General features: G+C 34.7%; 1 protein-coding gene across 9 annotated transcripts in view; it reads right to left on the reverse strand.

Moving 5' to 3' along the window:
* KLHL5 (kelch like family member 5) overlaps window positions 1-26,504 on the reverse strand; it is a 62,765-nt gene that overhangs the window by 27,472 nt on the left and 8,789 nt on the right. For 4 of the 9 annotated variants that reach the window (XM_026085288.1, XM_026085283.1, XM_026085286.1 and 1 more), the window contains one exon: window positions 5,986-6,171. In XM_026085288.1, the coding sequence (XP_025941073.1) occupies window positions 5,986-6,128 (143 nt within the window). In that variant the 5' untranslated portion in view covers window positions 6,129-6,171. Of the gene's footprint in view, window positions 1-5,985; window positions 6,172-6,436; window positions 6,485-7,568; window positions 7,681-16,135; window positions 16,685-26,504 lie in introns of those variants that run through there. The other 5 variants (XM_026085287.1, XM_026085284.1, XM_026085290.1 and 2 more) reach the window with 4 other exon arrangements.

Below are 26,504 nucleotides of genomic sequence, written 5' to 3' on the forward strand. Positions count from 1 at the left end.
GAGATGACAAGATCAGATTTATACATGGAAAATAGTGGCCCTACCTGGAAGGAAAAGTGTGTAGATGGACAGGATCTGAATAACCCAGGCATCTCTGCAATTCTGATTCAGAATAAAAGAAAACCTCAAACAACTTAAAATATTTAATGCTAACCATACTAATGTGACTATGTAGTATAGAGCTTGAAAAAGAAAGATAATTGTCATTGGAAACAGAACCTAAAATCTTATCTTACCACTTTTTTTTTGTTTTTGTAATCATACAACTTTTTTAGTTAGCAGCACCACTATTTAGAAAATGACTGGATACATCTTAACAAGAGCTGTTACAGAAATGACAAATAATAACTCAGGGATCCAGACCCTCTACCAGCTCTGCTGGTACCAGAAAATTTCACTCTGTAAATTCCAATCTTGAAGTACTTCAGAAGAAATTATGAGAATTTGAAGTTGCATTCCTTTTCATATTTTTGCAAAGTTGTATTCAGATTCACAAGAAAGTATATACACTTCACAGCATTAAGTGCTTTCCAGAGAGTAACTTGCATATGCCAAAATAGCACATGCAGCCCACGAGTAGATTAATACAAGCAATATGTCAAAGCACAAGTTATACTGATAAATTTTTTATTATAACTTTAGCCAAGAAACATGTTCACAATGGAAAGTCTTAGAACAGACAGCTGTATCTTTTTCTTCTTCATTCAACCCATTTAGAAAAAAGCTCTTTCAAAGAAAGAAAGGGAATTAAAAGATACAGGGACAAAGCACCAAGGTGACACTGAGCTAGTAAAAAAGAAAACAAAGGCAGACTTCCAGATAACTGGCCTTTCAGTTTTTCCCACTAGTCAATAGAAATCAATTACTACTAATGCCATTTGACACCAACTTGTTGTTAATTAATCTTTTAATTTCACTGCTGGTAACCAATTTTTCTTTCAACCTTTGTTTTTGAATTGTATTAAAATAAACTGCATTGCTACATACAAATCATACGATGTGAAGCAGCCATATCTTCATATAACTGCAGAATCCATTGAAGAATTTCCCCATCCATATTTAACATATCTGCTAAAAGAGCTCTGAAAGACCTAAGAAACAAATATGGTCTTTCAGAATAAAAACCTGTGCTATATGACTATAAAAACTGTGTCAATTTTAAATGGTAATATTTACAATTCCCCTTTTAAACGGAGCCAACATTTGCAAATGATTGCTCTGTTAGTATGCAACACAAACAGATTCTCTCTGTACTATTTATTAATCAGTAAATTTAACATTTGTTCATATCAAGAATTCACTGGGAACTAAACTTCCTACAAAATATTGATTTTCCTCATTTTGGAAACTGAAGAAAGCCATATTTTTTGTATCCTGAGTTTATATATATATTTTTTCCAAGCCCAACTAAAAGGCCTAAAAATCCAATTAAATCAGTACATACTGAGACTATAGAGGCCTCTAACAGTACAAAAAGTTAAAAAAAAAAAAGCCTATATACAGTTGGCACTGCACTCCTTTAGATGTAGAACATTTTTTTTCCTTTGCTCTCTTATTAATCACCAGCCACTGCCAAATCCTCAATTCTGCATAGATTAAGTTTACAAGAATTTGGCTACTGTATTAATTGCAGTAGATTGACTGCTCTTTTTCAGCACACAGAAGAATTTCGAGAAAGAGAAACATAAATGCAGTAATTTTTCATCTGAAAGACAGTAAGATGTATGAACAATTAATCCCTCTGGAAAAAAACTCCACAGCTATGGGCTAAATACTGAAAAAAAAAAAAAAATCTGTGTTTTAGTATGTCTCCCTGTTCTTATAGGAGGTTCCAATGGTACTGATGTCTTTAGTTTCTGTGATTTCTCCTCATCAAAAAAATACAAAGAGCCACCAAGAAAGCTTAATTCATTTTGAGGAACCAAGCTGTCCAATTTCACTGCTATTTACCAAAAGCCAGTAAAATATGCGTAAGCAGGGTAGCATGCTTGGATTAAATTGTACTACTTTTTGGAATGGCCATGAGTTGCATCATCTAGACCTTTTTCTGGGTCTTCAAAGCAATTATTAGGTAAAATGATGATAGCTGTCAAATCTGACAATTTACAGATCTAATATCTCCAATCAAGATTCACCTCTGTCAGAGTGAAATGAAGCCTCTTAACATCTTAGAGATAAAAGCGACAATTCCTAGGCACCTTCTGGTTTCTGGCTGGGTAACAGCTGATAAAGGTCCTAGGGAGCTCAACAACACCCTACTAGCATTCACTGAAGTTGTAAGGTGATGATGAATAGTTCTTTGATAATTCTTGCCTTCTACTATAAAGCACCTTGCACACTGATGGCTTCAGCTAATTTCTATTCTTGATGATAAAAAGGCATGTCAGTAATAAAAAGCACATATGAAGGTGGTACTATCCCATATTACTAATATATTTATATGTATTTGAATTGATATTGCTTGCCTTTAAACAAAATTAAAAATAAATGCAGTGTACAGCATATTTATGCTAAAAGTGATTTCACATTATATCTTTCTTAGAGGGAAATCAAACCTTTAAAAATTCTTCTGCTACTTCTCACTCTGGAATGATGATTACAATAAATCCCTTAGCATAATTTTCAAAACAATCATATGATTAGCAGCAATAGATATCTGTTTGGTGTAACTAGCATAAAAAATAACTTTTTGGGATATACTTTGACTTTTTACAAATACACTTTGTGCTAAGCTTGTATAAACATGTAGTTAAAACAGACTGCAGTGAAGAATTTACAAACTAAACAGACAATACAGAGTGTGAAAGAAAGGAAGTACTATAAACCATATGGAAATCAAGCACATAGAAAAATAAAGATCTAGATGAAAAATGTCTGCAGACCAGGATTCATACCCTTCCAAACAAGTTTCCTAGCCACCAGAATACACAAGCTTCCATTTGCTTTCTTTCCTTCAGTCCCATGTCTTTATTATTTCCATCTCTCAGTGTCAACAGGAAGAAAAGAAAATGGCTCTGGACAGATTTTCAGATTGCTGGTTAAAGAATGGGGAGCAGGATTTGAATCCCTTCTGGCCAGGAATTTACACAGACCTCCCATTTCCTAAGTGAATGTTCTGACCAGCAAATTATTACAAATCAAAACAAACTTTTATTATTGACATAGCAATTAGCTTAATGTAATAAATAGGAATGTAATAAACAGATAACTTAGACATTTGATATTACACTGGACACAGAAAAAGCAGCTGACATGAAAAACTAGACACCATCTCTCACATTTAACTAAGATTCCGGCAAAATTTGTTTGTGTAACTGCAGGCTAAGGGAGTGGGAATATAATACATTTTTTCACTGTGCAGAACTGTCTCCTTTCCTACTTACTTTCAGATCTTCCGAAGAAGTACTTAGCTATAATTTCAGTGCAGAATGAGATCAATAGTATTAAGAGATGCCATATTCAGAAAAATCATGGCTACATATAACACTCTTATCTATCTATTATTTGTAATAGATTCATAGCAATCTAAGTCTTTGAATAGGTTTAAACCAAAACCCTTTAGTGTTTCACAGTAATGTACTACTTGTACTTATTACTATTGCAGGCACTAAACTCACTGTTCCTTTTTCTAAATATGTACTTCATACACACCAGAGCATTCAAATATCATCAGAAGTAGAAATCAAGAATTAAGAAAACAGATAAAGAAACTATTCAAAATGCCAGCTTCAAAACAGATAATTTGGGAACTCCTCTATGTATATAAGAGTGACTAACAATAATTTAAAATGTTCTTTCTTCCAAGTTCTATGTGATCATATACAGAAAAAAATCTTTTAGCTTTCTAAAAAGAAGAAAGCTGTCCAGTATAAATGAACTTTCTACTTTTTTTACATGTATCCTAATGACAAACCATTAAGTTAATATATCATACATGTTTTGTTACTTAGTAAGTCTTAAAATAAAATAATCACTAGTGTACTGAAATGCACTGATTGGTCCAGCCTGCTGGCAACACTAAAGTAGTCAGAACTTGGATAGGCTAATGCAGGCAGTAAAAAAATCGATTTTTTTCTTACAACACAGGTTACCACAAGTACATCAAGCTTATATTCCAATTTTCTTACTGTTTTTTCATAAAATTTGGAACCAAATTCAAGATCTCCATCTTTATCTTTCCCATTATGGAAAAGTTCAATTTTCTGTGAGGTACTTCTGAAGTACTGGGATGAAGACTGGTTATTGCTATGTTCCTCTGGGAAAACAACTTAAAACAGTAAGAGAAAACCTACTGTGCAAAAGACAAAGCCTCTTTATAGGCTGCTCCAACATTATAAAGTAAACTGAGGACACTCATAAGGCTTCCATCTTCTGCTACAAGCAGAATGTGCACTTCTTTGGCCTTACTTTTGTGCATATTTAAAACACATTATTCCAACTACAGCAAGATGTTTCTCCTAGTAAGAAGGAAACAGACAGTAACAGTTGGTAGCACATGCCTAACGCACTATCAGAAATAGATACATTAGTAGAAACTGGAGGAGCAACAATCTTATAAATAAATGAGAAACTGGTAGTAAGCATATTAAAGAACTTTTTAGTATACAGAACGTTATGTTTATCTTTTTGCAACAAAATCTTCCAGTTCTTACAAAATATTCACAGCTGTCCTCTCCACCCCTTTCCATATTTTTAACCTTTAAGTAAACCAGACTCCAGAACCGTATACTGCAAAGGTATTACACGGCCACATAAGGAAGTCAAATTATTTTCTTACTGTATTTACTATTTTTCTGCTTATAGCATGCTACAGAAAGCAGTCTGAAGCTCTTTGATTTCTAACTTATTTCAATGGTTGCAAACCCCCCAGATGAGGGTGCCCCTCTTTTGATCTGATTTGTTGTTTCCAACATGCAGTTTTGTCATCAGTTTGAACCAACTTAGAACAGACCTTAAGCAACTGCCATCAGGGACAGTCTTGATTTTAAAAATGATCCTTCACAAAATGAAGGCTCGGAGAGCAACAGCAAGTTACAGCGTAACTGCCTGCCCCCCAAGTTGGTTCCTGTTTCCATGTTGTCATTCCCTCAGTTGTCTCAGCACAACAGTGGGGATGATCTGAATAAAACTAGAGATCTCACTTAAAACAAAACAAAACAAAACAAAATCCCCCAAAGCAACCTCTCCCTATCCTTTTATTACAAGAGGTATTAAGATGGGGTTTCACTGGAGGGGATAGAAATGAGCAATGGAAAACAGGAATGCTTTAGGCTACTGTTTCTGTTGAAGACACAATCTTATAAAATCACAGCGTAATTATATCTAGGTTCCTATTTGAACCGCTAATGCCATGCATTAAATATTGTAAGAAACTTCAGTTATTCATATTTTTGTTTCACAATCTTTGGTATGTTACTAGCTTTTAAAATGGTATCATACATGATCTATTAAGATGACAGGTATGGTAATGTTTGGTCTAATACAGCTCTCTAACACTTACTGTCAGTGTTCAGTAGTCTACTACCATAGGACTCTTCTTATTATGGGGGCCAAAAGACTTTATGTGGACACAAGACTGTCCTTGTTGCTATCTATCACTTCAACAACTCCACTCTTGGTATAAAGAGAAAATTAAAACTAAGAAAACTTTTAAACTTCATTCTACAGTACAAAAAACATTGCTGCTTTTAATAGTCTGAGGGTGCATTTTGGATGTGTTTTTTTGATTGTTATCCAAATATCTTACTATATGCTTGAACATAAAAATTAGAATGTGAACACATCACAATTATTTTTAATCCCATATCACAAACAAAAGACTGAAATGAACTTTTAGTTTCCCCAAAAAGTTAAAACATAAGTACATTTAAAGTATTTTAAATTGTATAGGATGTTCTGACCTTTTTTAAACAAAACAGAGGACCCACACTTCGAACGCATATTCATAAACTAATATGAAGTTACTTTGAATTGTAATAAACTTACCTGTGAGCTGGTATTCTACGATCACCAGCAACTAATACCACATCGCACAGCTGTTTGTGTCTGAGATAGTTCTCCATCTTTTTAAAAGTTTGTTCAGCATGGTTGAGAGCCTGAAAAAATTCATCTGATGTACAGGGCTCCATAGTTTGGCAAGATGATAAGGTATGACTGCTGTTGGAGGTTCTGCTGAAGACAAAAACAGAAGTCTTAGTTCAGACAATATTAAGGTGCAGCAATTCTATATACAGATGCTAAAAGGAAAAATCACATGTGATTTTAAAATTGAAGTACATTATTTGTGTTAATATATATTCCCTTGCTATTTTATTTCTCTTCACACTCATACTTTGTTTCTCCAAATCGAATCCAAACCTCTGTGAAAACAGGTAGAATGGTTTAATGCTGTGCTCTACAACCAAAGAACACACAAAGATCAGTCCAGAAATCATACCTAAAATGCTGTCAGATGGTGGAGGAAGAACAGGCATCTATCAAGACCCTGCAAAGTGAAAAAGTGATAGAAGGATGCAATAAGGAATTGCCCCTCTCCCTGCCACCCTATCACACACACACATTGAAGTCTTACCTCATAGCCCAAGGTGGCTAGAACAAAACTAACCCTATCTCGAGCTAGTGACAGGGTGTGCGCATACAGGCAAAAATGATACATCAAGAAATACATCAATACACCACCACTCCTACTGCATGAAGCTTTAAGTGGCTGAATGAGATCTAGAACAATAGAAACTGATGTTGAGGAAAAGCAAGGGTGCTTGGGATGAAAAATTATTCCTGCCCATACACACAGCAGCTCAGGAGAAAGAGGAATACAGAAAACTTAACCGGAATGCCTGGGCCTAGACATAAAACAGCTGAAATGTATGATCCTAGGACATAAAGGAGTTGAATCAGTCATGTACACTGAGGTAAGCCCAACTTTTCTTGCTCGCAGTTCCTTAACTGACTACTCCTCGCTTCTCCTCCATGCAGGCAACTTAAAACAACAAACAAACAAACAAACAACCCCCCCCCCMACCCTCTAGGCCTACTATAGTACTTGGAAAGACATGGATCCACATGACCTTCATCCAGATCCCTGTTCACCCAAAGATGGTATGAACTTGGGCAGGATGCTCAGGGCCAAATCCACTGAGAGACTTAGCTGGATATTAATTCCAAGAGGGAGCTCCTCAAAAATCAAAGTCTAAATTTTCAGCAGAAAAAAAAAAAAAWYCYTTTTTTTTTTTTTTGTGTGTATGTGCCCAGATAACTAAAAAGGCCAAGCAATCTGGCATTTAATTCAAACCTAAATCTAGTACTGGATCAGAAATGAGATGCCTGCCTGCCTACCTACTCCCCTTGAGGGACTTTATCTTAAGTGCACCCTCTGAAGTTGTGGTTTGGCATTTATTTAAGCTGCACCAACTTGTTCCCATCCCCTAAAAGTCACTTGCCCTGCTCCACTACTGCCCCTCTGCCATGCTGGAACTAATATTCTTTGTGGCCAAGTGGGGAACTGAATGAAGGAACTGATACACCCGAAAAATAAATAAAAAAAGGAAAGAGTTAGCTTTCTAACATACCAATTCCTTGATCTGATTCACCATGCAACTACAAAAAACATTATGTTGGCAAAACTGGGGGGCATTCTCACAGAGCAAGTACTCAGGAAAGCAGTTCTTTACACCAGCAATCCTGCAAAAGAAACAGATGCGGAACAAACAGGGTGCTACTCCACAAGAAAATGCCTAGGAAATTCTTTTTCCCTACTACAATTTATCACATTCTCAACAGTGTTGATGTATGTTTTTGTTGTACCATATTTTAGTCCAGATTTCTCAAATTATCACCATTAATAATGTCCCAAAACAAAAAGATTTTTAATCCACATGATATCAGGGATCTGATTTACATTATAGTCGCACAAACAGTTGTGCAGATATAACTAGAAGAAGTAACAAAATGTCATATGGAGGAAGAAAAAGCTTTTTAAGTCAGCACTTTCCCAGACCACCCCTGACTCCAATTCTGCATAAAACTCGGCAGCAGCCACCATTTTCACTCAATAAGGAAAACAATTGCAGTGGTGCTATTTTTCATGAGCCTATAATAAAGCATCTAGTCAAGAAACTACAGAGCCAAATTCAGTTCTTCCCCTTACTTGAAGAAGTTCAGTCCTGTAACTGTCCTCTCTTCTAGCCACTAAGTTACAAACCATTTTTCTACTTGAGGGAGAGATATTAAGCTTCAATGGTCCATAAAGAGAACATGAAAGACACAGTCTAATAGTTGAGGTACTTGAACAGAAGGAAAGATGTAGATTTGAGGGTTATTCATGCATATTACCCAATGACTGCTTAATGCAAAATTCAGATCCCCTCCTCTTCCCAGACTGTCGTATGAATTTCTGCGTTCAGTTCAGCAGAGCCACAGACAGGAGAGCTTGGGAGAATACACAAGCAGGGCAAGAACAGAGGAAGGGAAGGACTGGCTTTCCCTCTCCCAGCAGTAGTACTGAAATGCATGAATAATTTCTTGGCCTACATCTCTCCTATCTAGAGGAAAGAAACATAGATATCTAACACTGAACTTTAATTCCACACTCAGAACAAACATCTAGGTTTTAGGTACTGCAGCACTGAGAATCCCAATGATTCTTCTCCTTTTGGATTTTGAATCCTGACTCAGATTTCTTTAAATATCACATAAATGTTCCCTCCTGCAGAGTGGACGTACTGTTACTTTTATATTCCTCACATGTGTTACTAAGATAATTACATTAAAGATTGAGGCTGTCAGGGCATGGAATAGGTAAGTGTATCAAAGAACCCTTTCTGCATATTCCTTTAAGAAAGAAAATAGAAGAAAAAGTAGATATGCAGTATTTTTAACATATTCAGAGGAAATACTTCTATTACATAAAAATGTAACAGTTACTCTGAGGACAAGATCTTTCCCACACTAGCTATGTATTTTACTATCCTGGTACGTATTTTACTATACTGGTGACAAACTTATTAATACACTAAAGATGCTAGCTTTCTTTAACTTTGCTGTCTAATAAGGAATTTATATATGAATAGACCTTTTTGAAACCAAAACTATGCACAACGCATGCTATAAAATCATTCATTTTTTAAAGGTTTTTATTTCTGGAAGTAGGATGTTTGGAGCGAAGAGTTTCTGCCCAATAAAACAGTTCATTGCAAAGCAATGAAGCAATTAACTGGCTGGTAGTAAAATGGTCATAAATGTGTTTCAAAAGTAAATAGCATACATGATGACTGGAGAGCTGAATTCACATCTCTGTTCTGTTGTTTCAGGATTCATTGTTGTAGCAATGCCACAGCACAGTTTTCAAAGTAAAAAAAACCAAAAAACCAAAAAACCTAACCCCCTCACCCCTCAAAATAAAACACACACAAGCCTTCTTTCCCCCCCCCCACCTTTACTAAACTCTCTTCTACAAGAAGAGAAGCATCAGTGTTTCTCAGATTTCGTGGGGGATAAACACAATCTGTTCCTGTTAACAGGATTTGTGCTGTTCTTTTAGTTACTTGGAAGTATTGAGATTCATTTTAAAGGAGTTACAATGGTTATTTTACAGCAATCACACATATTAGTTACAACCTATGAATTTCAACAAGTACTAACCAAGGTTATAAAAAAGGTTGCAAAACACTTTCTTCAAGCATTTTATTTCATGCTCTGCATTTTAAATTGTCTTAGGAAGGTATCTTTTAGATTAAATGACTCCATGTTGATCTTTGAAATAAAACTCAAGCTAGAAAGACAAAAAAAAAAATCATTTTGGAACAGCGCTTCAAGAACAAAATCTGAAATGAATTTTAAAACCAATTTCTGTCTGAAAAACAATTATGTGTGAATTTACTTTTATTTAAAACTGCCCTATTGTTAAAATCAGTTCACCTGATTTAACTGTAACCTTCTCTGCACTTCCAAAAGAGATCAGCATCTTCACAAGGCAATATGCATGAGCTATCCTGTTCTAAAATCCTATGAAGCTGCCAAAATGTAATTTTACTGCAAGATAAAGGTGACATGGTTAGATTGCAGGTATGTAGTACAGATGTTGACCTTACATAAGTACCACCTCAACTCTCCTAGGATGTCATGGCAAGTTACAAGTGAAAACTTACTATAGTGCATTAAAAAGTCACATTTCTTTCTGAAAGAGGCAACACTTTAGAATTGCAGCTGGATAGCAGAGCCTTGACTGGAAAAAGGAGTCAAGCAGTATTACAATGGGATTTCTATCTACAAAATCATGATGGAGAAAATGCCCCAGATATACTTCTACTGCATTCACTAAAATTGCTGTTTTATGCAATCAACAAATGAAGTCTGTTTTTCAAAAGATCTGTATCCTCTGTCCCCTTGCTCCACTCCATTCACCACCATGACAACCCTAGCTCTTCTTCTTTTCTCTCTGTTCCTTAAGGCATCTCCTAACTAGGCAAGAGATGATAAATGTTGTGACTAAAAGGAAGACAAACACCGTGATGAACAGCCAGCTTTACAACAGGTAAATTCTGCCATTTCTTCAGTGGAGGCAGTAAGCTGGGTCTCTCTCTGTTAACTAGTTGTCACTTGCATGGAGTTGAATCATCTTTGAGACTCCTGCATACTCTCAAATTGGACTGAAAATGGTCCATGGGTTCTAATGTTACCAAGGAAAGGGCAGAAGCGATGAAGAACAACTGCATAAACTCAGTCCCTTCAGGAAACCAGAGTAGAAGTGAATGCTCTGCCTATCCTACTGAAATTTGCTGGGGCACTGTACCCCAACCCCAATGACTGTTGCCAGTATACTTCAAGTCGTGCACAATGGGGGTTGCAGCAGTAATAACCTGTACATAGAAGTGGTGCAAGCCCTATTTTACAAATGCGAATTTCTGTAACACAAACTGGGTTTAAATGAGGCATTAAAAGCAATAAACACTTGTAAAACTGTAAAGATGGGGAAAAAAAACACTTCTCCAATCTCCTCACCACTACGTTTCCTGTGAACACAACGTTGTTTCTCAATGAACAAAGTAACTGCCCTCAACATTTTAAATCTGAATTCATGCAGTAAGAATATTACCTTTAAAAGTATGACATTTAAATAAACAGAAAATCAACAAACAAATATGGACGGCTCAAAATGTATAGACAGTAAAAACGCAAGTATCATGAGGTTTCAAAGAAGCAAATAGTAAAAATGAGTTACTTTTGTTTACACATCTCCAAAGAAGGTTTGCAAAAAATAAGAGGTTTAGAGACAAGCAGTAAAAATGATTAAGGCAAAAAAAAAAAAAAAAAAAGTATGTGCAGGAAACTGAGTATGTGTGACTGACTCCAGTTTAGAAGAAACAATAGAAGGAAGAGAAACAATGAATATTATATCMGTGTCTATAACTTAGATGCCATTTACATTCTTATCATGCAAAAGCAATAATACACTCAAAAATCAAAAGACTGTGTTTGACTAATAAAGCAGAACTCTGAAATCATAAATAAAGTGCATGGAACTTACTGCAATGCATTATCAATGAGCCATGAGTTTCACTACTGTTCAAAACACAGTTAAGCATTTATCTTATTATTAGAACAGACAAATCTCCAGTAGATGGACATCCTAACTAGGAGGATAACATTGCCAAAAGATGGGCTAACTGCTTACTCTGAGACAATAGATTTGCTATTCTTTATCATGAACCCATGCACTCAAGGCACTTTTTCAAAATATTATTATTAGAAGCTCTGTTACAACTTGAAGTCATCTTCAGGTTAGGTTAGCCATTGTATAGGTCATACACATTATAAAAGATGGGGCCTGTCTAACCTTAGGACAAGTCAGCATATATATTAAGATACATCTTTTGTACTTCTAAAGAAATTTTAATTTTGCTAATTTACTGCTGCATTATGATGGCTTTCTGCACTGAAGTTTTTATGTACAGCATTTCAAAATAATGTTAAAAATAATTTGTCAACAATTTGGTTGTTTACACTACTGTCTCTAAGCTAGCTGACATTTTATTGTATATGAAGACCAGAACACTAGGATAATAATACCACAGCTTTTATACCAGCTTCTATGATTTTATATAACACTTTGAAAAAGTGAATATTTGACTCCATATAAAGTTAGGAATATAAGAATCCAAGCTGCAGAGAATGGAGTTTGTTGAAAAGAAGGATGCTGGAAGGATTCCTGGAAAAAGCAAACAAGAGTTAAAAAAACAAACAAACAAAAAAACCCAGCAGAGTATTCCAAAGGTTGGGAAAAGCATAAGTAAAAGGAAGATGTCATACATGGTAATGACAAAGGTTGCTAAAATCCACAGAGTATTAGAATTTATGATCAGAAAAATCAGTAAAAGGAGGACAAAGGTGACTGTGGAGGGAGTGAAGGAACTTGAGGACTAGGGATTTACTCTATGCTAAAGAAAAGAATTATAGCGAAAGACATAAAACTATAGTTTTGGCTATCTTGCAGTCAAAAGGTGCATTTGCAGTAAACACAAATATATCTGCATTAATTTAAATCTAACCAACAGAAGCCATAAGAAGTTGAAGCACAGACTTCAGCGTTACCTATCAAAGCCCAGAGACGCGTACACAAAAACTGCTAAGAAAATACTACTTGCATCTTTACTAGTTTTTAATTTTGGTAAGAAATAATGTAGGCATGTTTCACTGCAGCTAGACCTTTGATTACAGCATAGATGTTTTCTGTCTTACCTCTAAGAGGTCTCCTAGATTTACTACAATAAATTTGTGTGCACACAAATATCCCCTGTAACATATGTTCTGTCTGGAAAATGTAACTACGTTGATTACCTCATGTTACATCTACATTTCAGTATGAGGCAAGTGTAATAATACAATATACTTGAGATAGCTTTAATCTGGATAGGGCATGCAACAATCACACACAAAAAAAAGCAAACAAAAATACAAAAATATCAAAGGTCAGTATGACTGAGGTGGGAGAAAAGACATTACAATGTACCAAGGGTTTTTGTAGATGGAAATTGCTAAGGGGACAGACTTAGGAATTTACAATGTAGTAACTCCAAGATTGTTCATACAGAACATTAATGCAGAGCAGTTATTGCTCTGTGAATTCAGACCTTGTCTTAACATCAGTTGCAAACATCTTATTAAACTGTTCAAGGTTAGGACACAACTGAAGAATTCTAAAATACTGCTTGCATTTCATGTTCAAATATACATTTTAATATTATATTTGAATACAAATATATTTCTGTAGTTATATCTATAGTAAAGTAATTCCAATACTTTAATGCATGTCTGGGAGAAATGAACCAGATACAACACTTCACGTATTAGGCGTGCCCTACAGCAGTGATTTTTTTTTTTTCCCAGCTTGCACCTGGGAAAATTGTCATTTGACATAGGTTTGGAACTAAACTTGGAATTTGCTTACCCCTTCTGCCATAGCACCCTGCAGTAACAAAAGAAATGCTACATTGTCTCCCTTCTAAATGAATCACATAATGATTTAAAGCTTTCATAACAAGAGACCTGGTCTACAGCCTCTTCTTTCTATGCCATACGACATGGCAAAGCAGAAGACTGATGCACACAAAACAGTGCAGCTGCTTCTGTCACTGAAGCTTGTGTGCTACAGCCCATGCTGTTAGGGCTTGTATCCGGGCAGTACACACAGAGGCTAAAGAAGCAAGATAATTCCATGCCTTCTATGTGAAGTTTAACTTAAAAAACAAAACAAAAAACACACACACACAAACCCCCACCCTTCATATACACAACTTATTTCTAATGAAGGAAACACAGGGTACTCATATGGGAAAGAGACCCTCTGAGAACAACATAGGCCATGGGGTTGGGTGGTTTTTATGTTTGTTTGTTTTTTGTTACTCAAGTCAACAGATAAACTATATTTTAGAATAATAAACAGAAAAAACTGACCATTCAATCCAGTTCTGAACATTAGAAAAATTCCAGCTGTAGGATAGACTTATATAGGTTATAAAGTCTTGATAAAGGAAGTAGACAAGGCATGGTTTAAGTACAACCTTCCCTAGATGAAAAAAAAACCAGCTAACAAACAAAGCAAGTTCTTATGTTACCATTAGTTATATGTTAACTTGTACAGATACTGAACCAAAATTTATCTAAAAATGTTTATTTTGAAGAATGAAATTAAAACACTAGTAAGAGTTACAAATAGAAGTTACAAATAACTCTGGATGCTATACTTGATTAAACACGTAATTAAAAAGATACTTCAAATTTAGTAAATAGAAGTTCAAATCCTATGTGCATTTCCTGTAGTACACAACTCCCTCCCTCCAAAAAAACTCACAAATAAAATACCAGTGCTATACAGACTTCCCACACACCCTAAATATGTATTTGAAGTACTTCACTTCCATATTAAGTAACAAATTAGTTTTGTCATATGTAAGTTGTTCTCCTACAGTTAAAAACAAATTCGTAGTATTTTGAAGCTACACATCAATCTCTTAGAATTACATTTTTTTCTACATTGATTGCCTTCCTATAATGAGGACATCCTATTGGGGTAATTATGTACATAAAAATTTTGCAGCACAAATAGATATTTCTGAAATGGAAGGTGATGTGGTACCTATTATCATATATAACACCCAGTGAGTGGCACAGCTATTTAAAAGAAATACCTAAAAATCACTTAAAATAGGAGCTCTGCTGATATATGTTATTTATAGCAGTATATTTGTTGTAGCATGCTAAGACCGCTGTTATGAAGTATCAGTATGCAGGTTGCCTTTCCCTATAACTCTAATACTTCTGCAATACAGTCAGTATGCAGGTTGCCTTTCCCTATAATTCTAATACTTCTGCAATACAGTGATAAAAGCAAATATACCATGCTGACTCCTAAGAATTTTTACTCTCCTTTCTTTTCTCAAATCTTAAAAGGTTATACAAACCATAAACAGCTAGTGCTTTCATTCTTGACTGCTTTGCCCTTGCACCAAATGAATTTTTCTCCTAGGGAATGCAAAACACTAAAACTGTTCTAACTAGATTGATCTGTCCCTAATAGGCTTTATTAATAAACAGTGTATCCTTTTAAATAGAGTCATACTTTCTGAAATGTCATATCATTGCAAAATTATCTGAAAAGCTAGAAAACAAATATAAAAATTTGAAATAGTAAGTTAACTAATATGCACTACATACACTATAAAAAGGAGGAAAAAACACTTTCAGTGAAGGATGGCTGACTTATGCAGTAAAAGGAGCTAAGTGAAAAACAGGTATTTAACAAGAAAGATGATTAATTTGCCTAATTTTCCAACAACTGGTAAACACCTTTCACTTGAAAACAAATTTTATAGTTTAATCTTTAGCAATGTAAGAGAAGAACACCAAAACATCTCTATAGATGCAATAAATCCATTTCTTATTTTTAATCTAGGTGTACAGTTTAACACACTTGAAAGGAAAATTGCAATCATTTTAAAGCAATCTTTTGATACTAGTTTACAGCACAAACTGGTTGACAGTGTTTCACTTTTTGCAGATGAATTTTTTTTTTCCTTGAAGTTGCATATGCACAGGCAAAAAAAGATTTATAGCCTTAATATTTTTTTTAAACCATTTTCATCTCCCTCATCTGTAAAAACCACTTTGAAACATCAGAAATAAGAGTCAAAGACACTTACATTTTTTTATTTTCTCCTAATTTGCATGGAACTAATTCTCAGCATAACTAGACAATCAGTATCATTTCAAAATAATTTTAAAAACATCCCGTAACATTATAATGTAATGAATATTATCTTGTTCACAGCAGCATGTGCTTGGTATACCATTTAAAACAAGTGAGTGCATGCACATACACATATGCAGATAAAGAGCATCATTTTCATTTAGCTTTTAAAAACAATTGTCATAGGTTATCCACACTGACAAAATAAAGTTATCTTTTGAAGAGGTCCTAGTAAACATACAGAACTTTGATAATCAATGTTTTTATATTTCTGATGCACAGCAATTGCTAGATTTCTGAAACATTTTAATCTAGAATAAAGGATTCCTTATACATGGATGGTATCTGTAAATATGAAAACACAGTTCTTTAAACAGAAAAGTAATAGTTAACCTGCACGAACTGCTGTCTGATTCATTTTCTTCTTCACTTGCTCTATCATCTGTTTCTTGTTTGTCAAACCAACGTGCACCTCCACAATCTTCTGTTGAGAATTCAAATGTAGGGACTTCTGAGGTGGATGCCATTGGCCAAGGAGGTGAATTCTGGAAATCCTGTTGGCTGGACCTTCTGTAACCAACTGATGTTAAAGGTAGGTTACCTGAATCTACAAACTTTGTGCCACCAGTTGTTACATTGTGTCCTCTSTTCCAGAAGTCTCCCTGGTTATCAATTGCAGAAATGGGAGCTGACGCCTGATGACCAAACCACCTCCATCTGATTTTTAAAATCTGCTTCACGTCAAACTCTTTACGAGAACCAGACATCCTTAGTGAAAGCAAGCGATCGTCTAGGCAACAAGGTAAGAAGCAGCGCACATAAAAGAAGATTTGTGCACCCAACCAAGACAAGAGAAACACATGCTCTCCCCGTCTGTGGCAAGCAGATTTTCTATGGGAAAAGGGGGGGGAGGGGGAGATTGCATTCACATAAAAAAGGCTTCTTTACCGCTGTCATTTGAATAAAAACAAAAGGCAAAGGATGATGAAAAATCTTGAGATAAAAAACAATCACCTCAATCAGGAAAAATGCTAATCAGTTTACCCTAAAAGGGTCCAAGGCTGTTTCTATTGCTCTCCTCTGACCATTAGCTTTTAAAAGCACCAAACAGTATTCATTAAAGCCCTTTCAAGAGCTGAATACCACCCCCTTTTCTTAAACCACAAATGACAGAGAACGTAATTCCTGTACAGCATCTCAGAATCTCTGCTTCTTATTCTGTTAACTCTTGCTTTACACAGGGGAAAACAAATTACACAAAAAGCAAATGAAATTCTTTCTGCACTGCTAGAGAATAATCTACAGAGAAGACTGAAACCAATCCAAAGATCACTGATTGTACTGAGGGGAAACTGAACTGGAAATTATTTTTTCCATTAACAGGACATGCATTAAAAAAAAAAAAAAAAAAAGCCTGGCAGGCTCAAGGGACTAGTAATGGGTTATACAGTCTTTCATCTTGATGTGCTTTGATTCAAATCTAGGTCTGCAGTAACTGAAAATTTCTAACAGTGGTTGCTTAATAGTCTATCTGAAATGAGCTAGTGGTTTCCATTCATTTATACATCACTAAAATCATAAGCAACAAAAGCTAACTGGTCACTATCCAAAGACATCCCCTAAAAAATGGGCAACAAAAGACCTTTGCTTCTTTTTCATAAACTGGAATCAGCTGTTCCAGATCAAGTTAAAGACATTGTGATGGAACAATGTGGAAAAAGCTGTATATTTTTGAGTCAGAATTCCCTCTAGATATGTGGTTTATGTAATTAGAATTAGATGTAATAGATGCATTTGAACACCCAGCAAAAGTCTTTACCTGAATGAGGAAAAGAAAGTCAAAAGGACAAAATACACAACAACCAACTTATATTTCCTATTAAAAATAGTCTATTTCCTCTATGATATATGAAGCTAGTGAGGTCTAAATTGCTGAGATTCATTCCAATCAAATGGAAATAGTAGCAATGATGTTAGAAGAACAACAAGGAGACACTGGATTTTATCAGCCCTTGAGAACCAGATCTACATTTTCAGCCTTCCACAGTTCAGTTAGTCTGTTCAACTCTCTAGGATAGAAATGCAGTAACTTTCATAAAAAGTGCCTCATTTCTACCTACAGGTTCCATCAAAAGTGAAAGTTACTATCTCTCATGTGAATGTTACAAACTACAAACCACGCTTCTGTGATCTTGTAATTAAGGTATGGTAATATTGCTTAGAATGGGCTATGTGAAGAGTCCATATGAAAATTTAAATAGAGCTGAACTTTACCACTCAAAAAGCAACTGCTCAGTTTCATGTCATGAATAAATCATGCTATTTTCTTAGGAACTAAAATGCTGAAAAGGCAAGCTTTAACTGGAAAAGCTCACCTGCCATTGCTCAGGACATAGTTACTTATGGAAGTGCTTCTCATATATGCTGTCAAAGATCATTTATAGAGAAATGGTATCTCAGTCAGTTGCTCTCTGCAAAGAGATTCTACACTTCAGAATTTGCATCTTCCTAGCTTCCTGGTCTACCAAAAACTATATAGGATGGCCTTTGAAGCATGTCCAGAAAACACTTAAGGATATTTGGGAAGTGAGAAGATTAAGTAGGTGAGTATACAGAGTTGTTACCATCTTTACTGGGGATTTCATTTAAGTGCTGTCATGCATGGAAATACTTAAGAAGGATAATGATTTAATGTATCAGCATAAAAATTGTATGGATGTTTAACTGAAGAGATATGAAATCCAGTCCCTACTCATCTTGTGCATATTTAACTATCTAATTTTCAGAAAGCCTAACTACTGCACTGAAACATCATCCTTTGTACTATAGTTTTACAAAACTTGCAGTTACACAACTCAAGAAGAAGTAACAAAATGGCATTTTTTTTTATTTATCCTCTTGTTATGTTTTGTGTTGCTGTCTGGTGTTCAACAAAGGTGGATGAGGCAGGACAAGGAATGATGTTTTGTATTCATTAACATTCACCACAGCTGTAGTATTTTAATTACCTGTTTACTATAGCCTTGAAAAATAAGTTTTAAATATTTTTACTTCTGTTGGTATAGTAAATCCATTATACTTCAGGATTGACCTAGATCCCGTTTCTTGTATAACGAAATCATTTAGAATTCAAAGTGCCCTGTACAAATTTACTAAGACAACGGCAGATTTGCCAGCACTTCCTCATGACTTATGGGAAATTCAGCCTATTTACTGCTTTTTCTGTTGCAAAGCTATAGGCTCAGTCAGAAAACAAAGTGTACTGTAGTTCTCAAAATACAGAAGTATTTTCTATTTTCTCTCATCTTTCTAAATTATACAAACTCTGACTCCTCTACACTCTCCCATATTACAGTTCTAATGCAAATTTTTAAGCAGACTGCAGCCTAAAATATTTCACAGTTTCATATAATTTAAACACAAAGTTTGTGTTACAAATGACAAGACAAGTGCTGCTTAATTCTTCAGTTTATATTGAAAAGATTGCTCAGAAATAATTGAGGGCTTCTTGTTCTGGACAATCTTTATTATTCTGAATAGTGTGGCAGATCTTGTCAGGCTCCCCCTGCTGGGAGTCAACAGACTTTTGAGCAGATTTCAAATGATGAATTATTTAGGACCTCTGCTTACTAGAACCACTCAGACTTCATCTTTGACGTCTCTTCTGCCAGTGGGTGTTCCCAGACCAAATACCCACACCAGTAGAAAATAAAAGTCTTTCCAATGCATGTACACTTTTCTGAGAAACATGCTAAAATAAGTAATTTGGAAGGTACTGTCTACCTCAATGAAAATGTGTCAGGTGGAACCCAGCATACACAGACATTAAGGTTTCTAAATTATTTTTCCATTTACTAAGGGAATAGGTACACTGATCTAAACTAGAACAAAGACACCTTATGCACATTTTCCCTGACATTTGCCAGTGTTGCAGCTGAATAACCATTTCCTATTTTATAATGAATCACAACAACATTTTAAAGACACGTACACTGTCCCCTTTACGAACATAAGGTTCTTTAAGCTTATTGTGCAGATAGTTTTGAAAACTGTCTTTAACTGAATGCCTTTTTTATGGTGCACCTGACCATTCAAGTACATACCTTCTCTCATATGAATAGTCCCACAAAATAATAAATAAATTCCCACAGATACTTGGCTCTGGGGGACAGTTTGCCAAATTCTGCCTTCTGAACAAAAGGAAAATATTTAAATCCATACTGTATGTTAAATTTGCAGCAGTGCAGACAGTTAATGCCAAGAACAGGATATAATAGCTTTATACATTGCTCATTTCAAGATCTTCTGAACAGTTTATTAACACAGAGATATAAAAAATATTTTTTTCTCTACTAGTCAAGAATTTTACTACACTGGGGTTCTTATATATTACATATAGTCTGTTTATTCATACAAGTGTAAAAGAAAGGTTGCAGTCCAGCATAACAGTTCAAATTTAGACAACGTTTTTACTCTTGTGATACTTCTATTGCATAAATTGAGGGTAGATACATTTTAAATAAGCAAATATATTAAGTGCATTATTAGAAAACATGGAAAAATTATTCTTTAAATAAGCAGATCTAAAGTCTTTTATTCATTATGACTTAAATTTTCAGTAGGAAATCATTAAATTTCCAAATATATCTATTGAAGATACAGAGGTATTTTTAAGATTTGAATCTCAACATCACCTTTCATGGTAACACTTTTTCCTGGCATTGCTATGTTTTGGCTTTAAAAAGCTATCACCATCCAACTTCAGGGCAATTCAAATATAATATTTTCAAAGTAATCATTCTGTCAAATGAATTCAAAAATTATCCATTTTTAAATTTAAGATCTAGGGGCACAAAAGCTCAGCTAGTTCTTAGATGATATTAATGATCATTTTAAGTGCCAATTAAGAATGAAAACAGAATAATTAGATACAGTTCTTGTTTTGACTGGAAGGGAGTTGTTTCTCTTCTGAAAAAACACTTTTTCATTTAAATATAAAAAGATACATTTTAGACATAAACAAACTCATTAAGATGTGATGAGGTAGTGTACTACTGCCAGGGTTTACATACCCTGGATACCTATTCTGGAACATAAGAAAGGTTAAAGGACTGCAAGGTTTTTGTTGACTGATCAAATGCATAGTTACACTATTAAAAGGTATGCAAATATTTTACACTTCTATAAAAAAGGGCATTTAACTTAAAAATATTAATTTGAAACATTAAAATAATTGTCCAAAGAAAACTGCTATAGACAAAACTCCAAATGTGCAATCCTCCTTGCATCTATGTTTATGATATCAGAAAAAAAATTTTACCATATTTTTTTCTTCCCTATTCCTATGTTTCAGCCCAAGAATCATGGAGACAGCTTAAGACTTCAGAAAGATAGCTATGTTCATGCTCTGGGATCCTATAAAACAGCAATCGCATCTTATGCAGAAGTGTTTTTGTTAAAACAACAAAAAACCCCACACTTCYGGTTCATGTTGGTGAAAAGTCCCTTGCAGCAACCATGGTATAGTTCATCCAAGACAAGAAGGGAAAAACAAGTACAGTTACTAACTATATGTATTTAAACTTGTTGTTCTGACTGGAGAAAAAAAAGCTGCTGTCGAATTAGGGGGACTGCATTGCAACTTTTTGCGACTTGGCGCTGCCCATTCCCCTTGGGGGGGTGTGAGCTTTATGTTGAGAAACACTGACTTCAGAGCACTCAGCTCAAAAGACATGCAGAGCAACAGCCTGGTTTGCTCTTATTTTATTCAGATAAGAAAAGAAAAGCTTTTATGGACAAAGAATTCCATATACAGCAAAAGACTATACTGCCATTCCAGATTTTTTAGCTCAGGCATCACAGCAGCTCACACAGAGAATAGAAGTCGTGATCTAGGACATTTACATTTCTTTAATGTTAAATCCACCCCAGTGATAACCAAACATTATCAAGAATTGCATCATCTACATGTAAAATTGTAAATCAGAGCCATTCCTGACTAAACAGTGCAGTAAGTCCCCTGAAACTGAATATTCACCTTCAAAAATCTTTGACTCTTGAGTCCATCAGATCAGCTGTGCTTTTCAGTTAAAATTCAGTTATAATATCAAATGGACAATCTTGTGACATGTCAATCAAAAAAAAAATCAAAAAATCATTTTTCTGTACCAAAAGGCTCTAATAGCCACACAAAGATTAAGGCAAGCAACTCACATGCCAGACACCTGCACTGACAATTCTAATGAAAAAAGGGTAAAATGTATCAATCTAGAGACAGTTGCAGTCCAGCACAAATCATCTCCTCTAAAAATTTCCCTGCTAGGGAAGGATGATAACCAAAACACTGTTCTGCGGTAATTTAAAGAGGTCCTACCAAAAGTAAGCCATTATTTAGAACTAGTTTAGGATGGTATTGCCTAATCAAGCAACAAAAGGTCATATACCACACCTTAAAGGACTGTGGCAACTTCAAACAAAATAACATGGGGATAGTTTCCTATTACCAATATAATAAAAACACGGCCTAAGTCAGCTTGTGCAATGAATATTCCAATTTGCAGGTAAACTGAAAAAGATATTTTGACATTTTTCCAAGACAGCAGCAGCTTTATTTCACCATGATATCTTCAGTTTTCCTCAAAAAGCCATAGAAGAATAGATGAAAAATAACTCAATATTACCATCATTGTCAATAACAGAATCAATGCTTGTTTGGTAACATCACCTACAGGTTAACTCACAGTTCTGCATTAGGTATCTCATGGAGAATTACAGATTATGATACATTAAAAGAACAGTGAAGAAGTAAATTTGCAAGTGGTTAGGTAATACAGGATAGCTTTCCATGCTTGAATACGCAAACTTCCAAGAGAACTACATAGAGGTTTGTGGGCAAAAAGTTTAAACTAAATTTAAATGTCAAGCTGTGCAAAGCAACAGCTACTGAAGCAAACTATTTCAACACATAGGTGTTCTAAATCAACRATTTAACACCAAAAGACACATCAAGAGACTCATTATACATCTCTCAATAAGGACCTCTGCTTAAATAGCACCTTCAGTTCACAAAAAGAAACACACACACATAATAAGACTTTAGGCTGCCCAAGGGATGATAAATGATACATAATAAAATATGACATACTCATATAAAAGAAATGGTGTGATCTCATCTGGAATTCTTTACGTACTATTGATCACTGTAGCTTAAGAACAGTATTTAAAAATAGAGGGCTTAGAGGAAGGCAACATGAATGATCAAAGTTTAAAACAAAGAATCATCACACTTTAAGACAGAATGTTTATGAGAATCATTACTATCTCTCATTGATATGAATAGAGCTATTATTTAGTCTTAAGAATTAGTCTTATAACTACATAAGATATGCAATTATGACATTTTAGGAACCCTACTGGGCACTAAGTCACACATATCAAGCAAAAACTCACAGATAAATCCTTGCAATTAAAAAAATTTTTTAAAAAATCAATTTTACTGCTATATTAAAACATGTAATCTTCAAAAGCCAATTAATCTGCACATTTCTACTTCACAAAAGTTGAACTACATTTAAAAAATGGGATCAATCTCTCATATGAAAAAAGCTTCTTAATTTCATCATTTTCTAATTCTACTAATTCTCTTAAGCACTCTGAATTCACTTTTCCAGTGTAGCTAGAGGCAGATGGAGACCAATGAAGTGCTGACTGATCCATTTGTAGGGTAGCAAAAGGAAAATCAAGCATCTAATTAACCCTCATCTCCTTATCCCATGGACCTCAAACTATTCCCCTTAGGTCCCTTCCCCACACTGACTTTTCTGGGATAGCTGCCATGCCAAGGAAAGACTCCTCTTTTTTTTTTTTTTTTAAATAAGAACCTGCACTTATGTATTATGAATGCAACATACCCTATCAACCATAATACATGAAAAGAGAAGTAATGAATGCCTTACTTTTTAAAGAAATACTTTAAAACTGTTTTGTTAGAACATTACCAAAAGGATACTGTACAACACACATTCTTCCCCCTCCAGGACAGTATGAGATTTTCTATGCCAACTCTAAATATGTATGATTTATTTTAATTTAAAAGTATGTGCAAAATAGCAGTTCTCCAGTTAAGCTTCAGTCAATGACTATTGCTCTTTACACAATTTATTGAACACAGATGAAGAAACGACCATGCAAGAAATGCCACAAGTTATCTCAATTCCTTTCAAAATAAATGTTTTACAAAAAAGATATATTTATAATCTAAGATTTTTTTTATTTTTAATAAGAGCATTTAAGTGTGCAGTAATTCCAGTTAAGGACTAGCATGATGAATCAACACCAATCTCTACCAAAAAATCTTTTGTTGTAATTAGACATACTAGTAGTTGACAGGTGTGTGTTACTAGGAAGTATTAGTATGGAGACTGCAAAACCTTACCCTTTAATGTTATTTTTCCATAAAAAATGACATTTACCACAGTAACTTTCAAATTTAAAGTTAAGCATTGAAATGAGAAATCAGTACCAGATAGCAGTATTCATAATCAAATAGTCCCAGAGATGTTTAAACTGGATCATACATGTATGTTTATAAGTACACAGTAACAAAATGCTTCATAATACTTACTTTAATTACAAGCATAATATCTTGACAACAGGCTTTTCATGTTACAATAAGCTTCATGAAGTCGTAAAAGCAACATGATTAAATTAGAGATGTTAATTAAAGGTTTCCATTGATTTTACCCAGGATTTGGCTCAAGGAAACATTGCTTTGGAAAAAAAACATACAGAGCAAATCACAGTACCATTATCCTCTTCTCTCTAAAACAGAACTGGTTCTCTGCTTTGAGTCAATGCTGCTTAAAATAGTATGCATCTGAGGCACATAAGGCAAAATATCCTGTATTTGGATTCTATTAAATCTCAAATTAAGTCATGTATCAAGTCACCATGTATTCCTAAACATAATCAATGATCCTTCATAGAATCACATGAAGATATATTTGAAGAGCAGCAATGGCACTTAACTTTCATGCCAATAATTCCTTACTCTGATTTGAAAACCCCCTCCTTTTTTATTAAATGACTAGAAAGCAAATCCTATACTATAAATAAATATTATAAGTGAAGAGAAATAATTATAATCAGAGCAATGCTCATTAAACATACTTTTATTTGACTCAATGTCAGTAAATAAACTGAACCGTGAGTTGCAGAACTAATGAAGACTGATTTCTTAGATTCTCCATTCTGTCTTGGCAGTTTCACACTAAAACAATCTCCCATTCCCCACCTTCATTTATTCTACAAGCTACTCTAACACTCCAGTTCTCCTGCATGCCTCATCTCACATTTCTCCTTATGCACTATCCGCATGTACAAGCCTCACTGCTAAGTGCCAGACAGGCAGGACAAGCAAATCCTGTGGCCTATTCAGACTCAGAAGCAGAGAGGCTGACCAGTTCAGACATCAAGTAGCGTAAGTAACCAAATACTTATTTGGCTTTTCTATCTAACCATATATTTTCAAACTTAAACATATTAACAGCTCCATTTTGTCAGTTTGTTTGAAATTGGCTAGTGGACACAGAAGTTATTAAGGAGGGACTGATAATGCAAAGGACATAAATCTATCTCCTTATCTTTTGCTTTTGGGTATGCACAACAGCTTTAGCTTGAGTGGCTATATATTACCGAAGCCAGGACTCAGAAACAAAGTGGAACAGTAATCAAATCATCAGAGTATCTGACTGACACAGTCTTCAAACACAGTTATGACCTCGTATCTTCCCACAACTGTATACAACTGGAATGACCTTGAGAAAGAAGGCAGCAATCTCGACCACCTATTAAAATTTTACATCATTCAAGCACTTGCCGAGTTAAAAATTCGGGTATCTTAAGAAGCATATTGACCCATCATCTCTGCTACCTCATTCCTGTTTTTACCAAATTCCTAAAGCATTTTCTATTCTCCACTGGGAGTGAGAGCTGGACAATGGCAATATATATATGAACTGCCAGAGGGAACACGGGACACAGATCTGAACTATAAGAGTACAACAATTGTTGCATTCCTAGAGGAATGAGGTCCACTACCACTACCAAGGTAGCACGCTCAAAAAAGAGAAAACCCTTGAAGCCACCTGGCTAAGCTATCAGAAGGAAAAGGCATAATTAAGAAAAGGCTTTTATTATTTGCTTACCAAATRTTTTTTCTCCATCTACCGAGCCTAAGTCTTAAGGGAAAAGCAAAACTAAGATACTGTAACTACTGAATTTGGCTCTATAAGTTTGCAATCATTTCCATTTATCCTCCCCATTAGCCCAAGTTTATAAAAATGCTTTATCTGGCTTTCAGTATTTATAAAAACTATTCTCATATCCATTCATCTTGTAAATTCTCTAAAAATAATCTTTGAACTTTTACTGAAATTATCACTTAATCTAAGTATGATTATTCTTTGGTCAAAAAGCCAGTTCAATTCTTATGCAAAAGAACAACTGAAATTTATATTTGTTAATGAAAAAAATCTATCAAGAAATGAGGGCACGTACAAAATAGTGAAGTTCTGTTACTTATCACTTGATCTTCCCACATTTTCTTAAGCTCATGGATTAGTTTTAGTTAACTACTTTTATTTGCTTAGAGAATATTTCCAAGCTTAAAATGCTAGATTCTTGGTGAAAAGCTTGCCAAGCCTCATCAAGTTATGATAACATGATTAAATGCTCTACTTTTTTAATGCTTTAATTATAATTT

This window comes from Apteryx rowi, unplaced genomic scaffold (assembly GCF_003343035.1).
Source record: "Apteryx rowi isolate R43461 unplaced genomic scaffold, aptRow1 scaffold_664, whole genome shotgun sequence".
Classification (NCBI taxonomy): Eukaryota; Metazoa; Chordata; class Aves; order Apterygiformes; family Apterygidae; genus Apteryx; species Apteryx rowi.